The sequence below is a fragment of the Canis aureus genome, chromosome 20, assembly GCF_053574225.1.
Source record: "Canis aureus isolate CA01 chromosome 20, VMU_Caureus_v.1.0, whole genome shotgun sequence".
NCBI lineage: Eukaryota > Metazoa > Chordata > Mammalia > Carnivora > Canidae > Canis > Canis aureus.
Genome location: NC_135630.1, coordinates 20906492 through 20919030, shown reverse-complemented (window position 1 = coordinate 20919030; position 12539 = coordinate 20906492). Strand labels below are relative to the sequence as shown.

At 33.1% G+C, this 12539-nt stretch overlaps 1 protein-coding gene across 1 annotated transcript in view; it reads left to right on the top strand.

The window, feature by feature from the left end:
• Positions 1-12539, top strand: part of FAT4 (FAT atypical cadherin 4) — a 177006-nt gene that overhangs the window by 148983 nt on the left and 15484 nt on the right. The window contains exons 11-13 of the mRNA XM_077861111.1: positions 3821-4128; positions 9377-9462; positions 10662-10841. Coding sequence (XP_077717237.1) covers positions 3821-4128; positions 9377-9462; positions 10662-10841 — 574 coding nt within the window. The remainder of the gene's footprint in view (positions 1-3820; positions 4129-9376; positions 9463-10661; positions 10842-12539) is intronic.

Genomic DNA, 12539 nt, shown 5'->3' with positions numbered 1-12539 from the left:
ATAATGGAAAGAACTAAAAGATTCCTTTCAGATCTCACTCAAATGTTACCCAGCACTGGGACAGCCAAGGACTATGAGAATAGCTTTGGAGAGAGCTTTTATTTTAACTTGTATTGTTTCATTGGTTTGTGATTACTACACTTATTTGAAGGATACTTTACCCCACAATATAGTATTCATCTCCAGATGTCCTATAGTAATTAGAGACCCTATCTCTCTCCCTAAGCAAAGGAGGAGAAAGATATTTTTCCAGTCTTTCCTTGAGCAATCACTGAGCTATGTGGACTCTGAAAAGAGACTCTCAATCCACAGTTGTGAATAGAACTATAAAAGAATCTGAGGTTTCTAGTATAATAAAATGTAATGTTAATTCATTTTCAGATAACTTCATGATTCTATCTAGTTTTATTCTCATAAAGCACAATGTCAATAAAATGATAATGAAAAACAAAATATAAGTATCTAATTGTGTGCCATACATTTTAGCAATGGTGCTGAGGCCCAGAAATTGAGGGCTTTGTCTAAAGTCAAAAAAGGAAGACAAAACAAAACTACCCCAAGATGATACAGTGACTAGAACACGTTTTCAGTCTAGTATGACATTTACAGAATCCCTGCTTTTTAAAATTTCTCTGAGATTCTTAACCAGAAATGCCTCTGAAGCAGTGAAAAGCAGATTAAGGTCAAAATAACCCCAATTTTAGATCTCCCAAAACTTCTTTCAGTAATCTCTTATAATCCTAAAGGGCGCTGCTTTCGACAGATAACCACAAGCAGGTTTCATGGTTTAACTTGTATTTGGAATGAAAGAAAAAGGGATTGAAATGGAAAGTGGAAAAAATGGTTTTCAAGTGACTGAAGAAAGGTTTTTACATTTTTTATAGATTTCTTTGCATTTCATTTGCAAATATGAAGATTTAAAATAATTGATATCAAATATAAAACAAATCATTGCTGTCGTGTAGCTGATAGAACAATCATTGCCTATTGGGGCAAAGTGTTTCGGGGTCCAAATGGATCTTGCCCTCACCCTACCAGAGATCTCCAGGGGACTAGCTCAGCAATATAAATTAGAGACAGATCACATGCAGCTGGCAGTGCAAACTTCTCCCTCCATTTCTTCCAGTGGCAAAAAAAAAAAAAAAAAAAAAAATTATTTAAACTTTGACATTGTCAGCTGGCAACAGAGGATTTATAAAAGAAAAGAAAACAGAAAACCTTGAAACAATAATACATGACTTGAGACCAGAAAGATAGAATTAAAAGGACAAAGTATTTTCCTTTTCAAATTGAATGTGGGTGAAACATACAAATACAAAGGACAGATGGAATGCCTCAAACAAATAGCTGGAGTTAGTTACACATGCATCCTATAAAACAACATCTTAACTATAATTTTGAAGTTGGAAAAAAAATTTGCACTGTTTACTTTCTCATCAGTGAAAGATTTGTTGTTTGGATTTTTAGAATTTTTTTAGATTTTGATTTTTTAAGATTGTGTGTTAGAAAAACAAAGTGCTTAAGATTTTATAAAAGGAACCTGTATAATTATAACTCCATATTTATGTATATATAACTACCCACAAACAGAATATTCCTTATTAGAGTAATTTTAATAATTGCTTTTGATATTAATACATGTGCTGCCGAAGTGAGCACTAATTTCTCTTGATCTTATGTAGTTTTATTTCATGACATTTCATTTGGAGGGCTGTTTTGAAATCTTCATTAAATTTTATTTTATTTCAAAAACAAAAATCTACCTTTCTCTAGAAACAATAACAAAACTCTTTAAGAACAAAAATATTCCTTAAATAAATATTTTCATGCATGAAAATGTTGGAGTCTATTTGTGGCAAGTATAAATTTGAATAAAAATACAGGACATCTTTCCAGTACCTATATTCTTTCTACATATACTTAGATTCAATTTTTTAAAGATTTATTTATTTATTTGAGAGAGAGAAAGAGAAAGAGAAAGACAGGGAGGGGCAGAGGTAGAGGGAGAGTGAAACTTCAGCAGACTCCTCGCTTAGCCCAGAGCCCATATGGAGCTCAATCTCATTACCTTGAGATTGCCACCTGAACTGGAACCAACAGTTGGTTGCTTAACCTACTGGACCACCCAGGCGCCTCCATATTGAATTTTTAATCCCATGTTCATATTTTTATTAAAATTTATTCAGAAGAGGTCTGAGAGAACACATAATACATTTTTTCCCCTCAATAATCTATTTCATGGGACGCCTGGGTGGCTCAGTGGTTGAGCATCTGCCTTCGGCCCAGGATGTGATCCTGGAGACCCGGAATCGAGTCCCGCATCAGGCTCCCTGCATGGAGCCTGCTTTTCCCTCTGCCTGTGTCTCTGCCTCTCTCTTTCTGTGTCTCTCATGAACAAATAAATAAAATCTTTAAAATAATAATAATAATAATAATAATAATAATCTATTTCATTTGTATACTTTATCTTTGTTTTTTCTTTAACTTTGGTTACTCTATATATATATAAGTAAGGTATATATAATATAGTAAATGTATATTTAATAGAAATAATTTTTTAGAAATAAATTTTTAAAAGTTATATATTTGTTATACATAATATAAATTATAAATATAATACTGTGACATATATAATATACTTAAACATAAATAAATGTGTGACATATAATATACATCATATATAATTTCTATAATTTCTTTGTTTTTTCTTTAATTTCAATTAATGTTTAAAAATAGTGTGCATATTTCCCACACATTTATAATGAATATTATGTCAGCCAGACAGAGCAGGCAAAGATAACATAAGCTTTTGTAGCAGATTCTAGGCCATTTCAATTTAAAGAACATTTGGATATGAGATGCAGTTCAGTCAAAACAACTAGACCAATCAGTAGATCAGGCCTCAAATTTTGGCTTCATCTCCCATAGTTCTGTGACCTCAGGCAAGTTTTAAATATTCTGTAAAATGATGGCATTAGCTTCTTCTAGCTGAACAATTCCCTAACTCTACATTTAATGCATTTACAAGATATGTACAGCCAAAATTAAGGAATAGAACCTTTGAAAGTTAACAGGAATCATGATGTATTGGCATGGGTTAATTTTCCAATCATTTGCTACAGTCTACTAATATTTGTGGGAAAAGAATTTTGGCGTAGCATTGTAACAATAAAACTCATTTTTAAAGTTGAAAAAGAACCAGCACAAACAAGTGGGAATGCTGGGTTTCAGAAAAAAAGCAGAAAGCTATTTTAAAGTAGCCTGTTGTAAGTTATACCCAAAGAAGGTATAAAACAAGAAAGAGATAAAAACTTAAGACAGTTCTTTCCTTCCCTAACAGCAGTAATTCCCTTCCCTGGTCTTGTGGTTCTTGAAAATACCACAAGTACAGGGACTAAATTTTTTAAGGTCAAAACAAAATTTACCATCCTCAATTGAATTAAATTTTTTTAAAGAAGTATATATTAGAAAGAAGTATCTCAGTCAAAAATTACAGCATATTAAAACTAAAAGTGTTGACAAACTAATTTGGAAAGTTTTCCAGGAAAGCCATGTCTTCAGACATACTCTATTCCGTTAACTCTAATTTTTAGAAATGGGATCTACTTAGATATGTTTCCTAATTGGCCAAAGAAAAACAAGCACAGTTCATTAATGTGTTCTATCTCTATTTAATTTAGACAGCATTCTTTGGAGAATACTACAAAAAAGGTCATTAAAAGCATGATTCACTATTGTAACTTAGAAGTATTTTAATCAAAGTCATTTACTAACACTTCACTGGAATCTGATGTCAATTTATCAATTTTCCCATCTACAGGTGTCTTTGGAAAACACTGTGAGTTGAATAGTTACGGATTTGAGGAATTATCATACATGGAATTTCCCAGCTTGGACCCCAATAACAACTATATTTATGTCAAATTTGCAACTATTAAAAGTCATGCTTTACTGCTTTACAACTATGACAACCAGACAGGGGACCGGGCTGAATTTTTGGCCCTTGAAATCGCTGAAGAAAGACTAAGATTCTCTTATAATTTAGGCAGTGGTACATATAAACTCACCACCATGAAGAAGGTGTCAGATGGACATTTTCACACTGTGATTGCCCGGAGAGCAGGGATGGTAAGACATTTCATTCTGCATTAAAACTTGTTTTATTGTTGCACATCCAGTCAAAGCATGAATCGAAGTGCAAATTTGACCAGTTTTGTTATGAACGACAGCAGCGAATAGGTAATATTTTTCTTTTGCTCATGACTACTATTTGTCACAAAAAATCAGCTTGACTCAAAAACAACAAAAGGTAACAAAATAAAGAAAACATCCTAGTGCCTAAACATTTCATTTTATACATTTCCTATATATGTTTAAGGCCACATCAGAACTGTACTTAAAATGGCTACTTTTCTAAGCATCCCAGCCCTAACTGAAGAAACAGTTTAAAAACAAATGAAAAACCTTTCCTACAAATAAATTACTGACGAAAGATGATACTAACACATATTCCAATACAGTAGTTAGTAATCCTTATTGTACCAGAACCTCAACATGCTGTCTGTCATCTGTGAGGTCTATGACATGGGACTGTATTGAAATGAAGTTTTGTTTTTTGAGTATCTAAGGTATTCTCAGAATTATAAACTCAATAATATTAAAGAGTCTCATGTTATATTCCATTTAATTATATGGCTCTCATGTTACAATAAGATGGTGTAAGATTGTGCATATTTATTTAGTCCTTATGTTAATTAAATAAGTATTTTTCTTTATAAAGGAAAATGCATGATGCATTTTCCTGATTAGCATTTGAAAACATTTGATATAGAGCAATAGAATGGAAAAGCTTATTTACTTATGTATTCTTTTATTTACCTTCCCAACTAACTCTTTATCATTCTCCCCATGTTTGATAACTATCAAGGATTTTTGAAAAAGTAAATGCTAACAAAAACAATTTAAAAATATTTTTGGATTTTACCATCAACCTTTTAAAATTATAGATACTCTTTAAAATTAACATTTTGCTAGCAAAAGAAATAGAATTAAAGTCATGTATTAAAAATTAGCCAAAAGAACAAATTAAAAGCTCTGAAATCATTTTTAAATGAAGAAATTTGGGATCTAAATGATTACAGCTTTAGCTCTGTGGCAGTCTAGAAAAAATCTAAAAAATATAAATCAGTCTGAAACTGATCAAATTAATCATATGTTTCTCTGAGGATACTAGTATTTTGACATTAAATTTTGGGAACACTTCTTTTTTGGGGGAACACTTTATATTGTTGGACTACATGTAAGCAACTTGCTTAAAGAACATAGGAAATGTTTTTTACCATGTTTTTTGCTATTTTCTCTGTGATCCATAGTTTTAAAAGAAAAATGCCCTTTATAGTTACAAATTTCATAAAAGCGTAAGACAGAAGCAATATTATTATATTAATTGCTTTCTGACAAATGTAGATAACAAGCAGCCTTTATCAGAGGACAAAATTTTCCATTTGTTCTTAGAAATACTTTAAATCCAATGTGTTTTGTGTTTTTTTTTATGACATTAGATACAATAATGGCTTTTCTCCGTTCAATTCAAATATAAAATAGGAAAGAAGATTTAAACAATTTTTTAAATACAGAAATATTTTCATATAAGGAAAAAAAAGGAATAGTGATGAGTCTAAAGATGACCAGATGATTACATCATTACCATCAAGGTTAGATGTTTGGATATTCAATAATCAGATATCTCCATATCCACTGTGATGAGCTCAGTTTCTACCAAGTTATTAGATACATTCTATTGAAATATATGTGAGAAAACAATAACAGTATTAATGAAAATTTATGAATCATTTTCATTATCTGTTGTCTTCCATTTTCTTAAGAACTTGGTGTTAATATTTTGTAATTACAACTTTTTTCTAATATATTTAATTTATAAAATGTTTATGTAACAAAATTACCCCTAATATTCTGAAAATGAGATCAAAACAAGAATGACATGTAGTAACCTAATTAAAATTTAGAGCATCGATATTTGAAAAATTCATTTAAAAAATCTACTTGAAAAGTACTCATTTGGAGTCTTGATTTGATAATAAGGTGGCTTTGTTTATTGAAAAGGGGTTGAGCAGAAAATAAACATTTAGTTTGTAAATAGGCATAACATCTCCCTTTTGGTATTATTGGAAAGATTAATATAAATCATATCCAAAATCTTATATATTTGATATTAAGTAGGTGCTTGGTAAATGTTAGTTGTCTTGAGTTTCCTACACTGCCCCCCCATTCAGCCTTTTAAGGTTAAAAGAAAATGTTTTACTTAATCTCAATAAAGTTTTAATTATGAGTAGTGCCTAAAAAGTCACACTGACTTCAGTGAATCTTAATAGGGATATAACAAACAAAACTTGGAAATAATAATTTTTTAGATTGGTAATAAGTCAATATGCTCATTTCTGCCTAAGATTTTTTTAAACCAGCTTGATACCAAACTTGTACGCTCAGGGGAAGACCTCTAGGAAAATACTGATTTAGAAGATTCCAATTTTCCTGATTATCAATTTACCTCAGCATTATTGATTCCCACAGAATTAGAACAAACATGTGAATCTGGTACCCATATCACATATCAGACTCCATGAGCCATAATGATTTCCTAATACTGATAGCACCCTAATGGGGCATAGCAGGTAGCACCTCACCTCAACTCTCCAAGCAGATGCGAGATAAACATATCGCTAAGATACTGTCAACAGACTTTTATGTGGAATAGACGATTTTATCTGATAACCTCCCAGGTCCCTTTAAATTTCATGAACATTTGATTCTATGGAACTAGCTTTTGGGAGCAAGAGGGAGAGCAAAGAAAGAGGTACTGTGTGTATGCCAAAAGGGCTAGAGAAAAAATTCTTTCAGTTGATTTGTAATATGTGGCCATAGTCATCAAGTTTTAAATAATACCAAATGTGGAAAAAAATACCTTTGTCATTAGTACTTCAGTCAGAGGAAAAAAATGTCTTCCTATTTTAGAAAACATCCAAAATAAGGCCCCTACTGGATTTTGAATCTGTCATTTTCTGCAGTTCAAAGGGATTTTGTTAGAAACTGGCAAAATCATTAACTTCTCAGCTTTGAATCATTGAATAGACAGGATAGAAACATCTCAATTTACAGCAGTACTGGTAGAAAAATTCAATGGTAAGAGAAAGAGCATTTAACTCTGGGGATTAAATTGCACAAGCTGCTATTCAAATAAAACTTCCCCTCCACTATTCTTTGTGCTGTATCATGAAGCTTTGAGAAAATAAGAAAAACATATTAACTTTTAAGATTGACCGAAATATGAGGCCATTATGTAAGATGTTTTTTTTTTTTCTCTCCTAGTTGAAGCATTCATAAATATCTATGTGATATTCTCTAGCTTGTGATAGCTTTAGGGGTCTCTAGAATGGAGGGATACTTTGCATAGTATCCAGAGAGAGATGTGTTAACACCTTGTGTTAGAAGAAAAGGGAATTGTGCTTATGTCAAATAGTCAGCATAAGTGATACAAATTGTATCACAGAAACCCCTAATGCTTTTGAGAATGAATGTCACTCAATCATTATAGAACACTGAAAAAATTTACCTATTGAAAGAGTTAAGTAAGTTGGGCGTGAAATCTTGAAATAGGATTGGAAGTGTAAATGTTTCCTAAAAATGTTAGTATTTATTATTTCCTTGAGAAGGTGGCCAGAAAAAGATTTACATGGCTCATGAGAATCTATTGTATGGCATTTATAATCAGTTCTAATAATTAACTGGTAGAAATATTTTTGAATATTTTAGCCAGTAATATTTGATGCACGAAAACTATAAATAGACCCCATTCTTTATTTTTGAAATGTGTGATGTTTAAGATACACTTTTACATATCTCCCATCCAGCTATAAATTTTTATGGACAATCTCTAAAAATAATATACACTATTGATAAACATTGGATGTTAAGGAAATGAATCATTTCCTTATAATTCAGGAGGGCAGAAAACTTGATACCTTCACAAGTAAGTCAGGTGTAACGTGAGTCAACTCGTTTAACCTCCCTGAGCCACTGCTGACATTTCCTTTGCTTTTGTTACAATAAACCTCAAATGGTAACCATTCTTATAAATTAATCCTTGCATAGTATTTATATTTTTATTATATAGTGGACAAAGTTGGATTAGCCCCATACTGTGCCATTCAAGCAAATTTAAGTAGGACCCTTTACTGTTGCCTTGGGAGAAACTACCTTAGTTCTCCTGTACTTCTGGATTTGGAGTTAGGCATCCTCCTGTGATTTACAGGCCATGTTCTGATATACTAACTATATTGTGAATATCATCCTTATCATTTCACCAACTAAAATTTGCAAAGTTTTGTTAATTGCAGAATTTTACTGCAGTTTGGGGAATGAAGGAGGGGCATCACAATAGTATTCAGAGCACAGAATAATTTGAATATGGAACAGGTGGGTCTTAAACCAGACCACAACCATCTCTCGTGGCCATTACTCAATATGTAGAACTCTGACTTCATATTCTTGGACCTTGTGACTATAATTTGACGACTCCATTTATTGATTAAATAGAGTATTCGTATGTTCTAGTAAACAGAAGAGTTTTGTCTTAGGGTATGCATCCCTTGGAATGCAAAACCAGTTACAGTTAGCTGCGATTTAAATATTATTGGGTAGTTTCTACTGTATCGCAATAGACAATAATGCATTCTAATAATAAGATTCTTTTTTTTAAGTAAAGATTCTTATCCTAAGTGGAATGGGGCATCTAACTGACTTGTTTACTTTTGTTTACTTCTTTTCATTATCTCAAACTTTAGTACAGTATAATAATTTTCGTAGATTGCTGTGATACTATTTACACTATGCTCTGGAGATATTTTTGTAAATATGGCTAAAATATTATTGGAATAAGACTTCTGGAATCAGAAATCTAATGTCTTTTTTCTTGTTAGAATAGGTGGATACTACCTTAAACATGTTTCTTGAGATTGTAACCCCAGGAAATGTCCCGTATATCCCATAAGCTTCTGGTATGATATTGTAAGCGACATTAGTAGCATTTATAATTTTTAATTTATAAAACAAGGGGGGTGGAGAAGATTTTTCAAAGTGTCTTCCCACCTCTTACATGTAATGATTTTGCAATTTTAGACACGTAAAGTAGTGCCCAAATTTTGATATTACAGTTGTATTATGTCACAATATACTAAGTCAAAATGTTATCACAATTTAAAGTCAGGTGCATGTAGAAACAAATACTGGGCAGTGTTGGCTGAAAAGAACAAAGGGACAGCAGACCCCAAGATCAATGTTTCCCTCTCCTGCTTTATAGGCAGCTTCCTTAACTGTGGACTCTTGTTCTGAGAACCAAGAACCTGGGTATTGCACTGTCAGTAACGTGGCAGTTTCAGATGACTGGTGAGTAAAATTATGAGTTTGATCTTTATTATCAACTGACATTAAAAAGGAAATTATACAAGGGTGCCTGGGTGATTCAGTGAATTGAGCGTCTGACTTCTGATCTCAGCTCAGGTCTGGATCTCAGGGTCATGAGTTCGAGCCTTGTGTTAGGCTCCACACTGAGCATGGAGCTTATTTTTTTTTAATTTCTATTTATTTATGATAGTCACACAGAGAGAGAGAGGCAGAGACACAGGCAGAGACACAGGAAGAGGGAGAAGCAGGCTCCATGCACTGGGAGCCCGACGTGGGATTCGATCCCGGGTCTCCAGGATCGCGCCCTGGGCCAAAGGCAGGCGCTAAACCGCTGCTCCACCCACGGATCCCTTATTTTTTTAAAAAAGGAAATTATACATTTAAAGATAATTTTATTATGTTAAAGTGTTATGAAAGTTTATAGTAGTCTATCCTCTCCAAAAGAATTTTCATGCTGTAAAATAAGAAATTAATAATTTCTGTACAGAATATGTAAAAATGGTGTGAAATGAAGTAGTAGAGATGAGGATAAAGCTAGAGGAAGGAAAGAGTGACATAGCCTATACTGTTTGAGATGATTCATGAAATCATTGCATGTGACCTGGGTCCTGCGAGGTTAGGCTAAGGACCCCACTCCTTAAATACCTCCTCTGAAAATTATATGCAACAATTATCCACAGATATTTTTTCAATGGTGCCTCAAGCTGAAACAGCATTATGCCATCTAAAACATAAATGATTTTAATAGAAATAGCAACAGAGAAAAAGAACTATTGACACATCACCCAGGATCTTAATTAAATTATTGGCATTACTATCATCTTGTAGTGGAGAAAAAATATAAACTAACATTAATATTAGAGTTGTCACTATTTCTACTGCACTGTTTCTCCTTTCTGAGAGTATGCTTCCTCTTGCTAATTCAACATTGTTTTATACATCCCATTTGACTAACTGAAAATGTCATTTCCATAAGTTATATTATTTTTCATACCTTGAAAACCTAATAATTCTGTAAAAATCTGTTAGAGGATATGCATCAATAGGTAATATTTTCCATTCAAATTTGCCACGCTATAACACATGCCAGAAAAAGTTATGTTCACTCTTTTTAAAACTAAACATTCTACTGAAATCTATCATGTTGGAACTAATATACTTATCTTTGCTTTCTTATGTAGGACTCTTGATGTTCAGCCAAATCGAGTCACAGTTGGAGGTATCAGATCGCTAGAACCGATCCTTCAGAGGAGAGGACATGTGGAAAGCCATGATTTTGTCGGGTGTATAATGGAATTTGCAGTCAATGGAAGGCCTCTGGAACCCAGCCAAGCTTTGGCAGCACAAGGCATCCTAGATCAGTATGGCAATTCTATTTTTTACTATTTTAAAGAAAAAATGCACAAAATTTACATAATTGAGCATCTAAAGATGAGATTCTTATGCCCAAAGCCCTAAAAGCATCAAAAGTGTTTACACTGCTTTGAATTATAAATATTTATTTATAGTTGTGAAATTTTGTTTGGCATAAAATGTGATTTTAGTTAGAAAGTTAACTCTTACTTTCTGGAGTCTGAGAAAAATATATGTGTGCACGTATGCTTGTATATACTTCACATTACCTTAAGAAGTTATTGGGAAGATTATAATGATTTAAGTAGGGTAAATCACACAGAAAAGAACCTGGCACATAATAATATATAAATGTCAGTGCTGATGCATGCAAAAAACTATTTGATATTAAATAGTTTTACATACAACCTATATATTTTCAAAAACTCGATACACCTTTAACAACCAATAATTTGATTGACATAAAACATTTTATTTTCCTATCTATTAGTTAGGTTCCCAGCATTGATTTAGGAATTGTGAAAATAACATTGAAGCTTGTTCCTCCACATTTGCCCATGCATGCATCCATCCTATAGTATACCTTGTATCCCATTAATATGATTGAACTACTTTCATTCCCACAAAGACCAGTCCCTTTTTATGTAATAGATCCAATCCCCCAAAACCCTCTAAAAACACCTTTCCTGCTAACTCGTCAGTGTCTCTTTCCTCATTTCAATCCATGCTGTTATTTCTCCCATTTTTTAAAAAAAGACTTCATTCCATTTTTCTCCCTGGCTACCATATTCTCTCTTTTTGAAAAATTGTTCTATCTTTGTCAATGTGATCAATACCCTTTGCATTGCTAAAAACAATGGTCAGTTTTTATCTTATTTGAACTTTGATATTCATCACTCCCTCGCACTAAAAATACTCTATTAGTTTGTCCACCAGCACATGGTACACTCCCAGTTTTCTACTCTGACTCTTTTTCTCATATGCTTGACCTCTTCTCTTGTATATCTATATTCATTATTTAAACCATGTGTTAATTGTTGAAACCATGTGTTGTAGTCCTTGGTTTTAAGTACTGTGTCTAAAACTGGTGACTCTCAAATGGTTATCTTCTACTTGGCCTCTTCTCTGAACTTTAGACCCTGATACCCCACCGCCTACTCAATGTCTCACCTGTCTTTCTGACAAATATCTCAGACTGAAGTTTATTTTATTTAATTTTATTTTTTAAAAGATTTTATGTATTCATTTATGAGACACACACACACACACACACACACACACAGAGGGAGAGAGAGGCAGAGACATAGGCAGAGGGAGAAGCAGGCTCCCTGCAGGGAGCCGATGCAGGACTAGATCCCTAGACCTGGGATCACGCCCTGAGCCAAAGGCAGATGCTCAATCGCTGAGCCACCCAGGCATCCCACAGACTGAAGTTTAAAATGGAACCTCTGGTCTTCCTTCCTGACTCCTTCCAACTCTACTTCTTCCACAGTTTTCCCTATCTTAGATACTGATAACTCAAGCCACCCACCTGTTCAGTCAACACATTGACTCCTTTGACCCCTCTCTTTCTGACATACCTCACATCCAATCCACAGCGAACAGAATGACAGTGAAAAACAGATGTCAGTTCTAACTTTAACTCAGAAGGCCTTCATGATATAGCCTTTTTCTTAATTTTGTCACCATATTTCCATATACTTCTT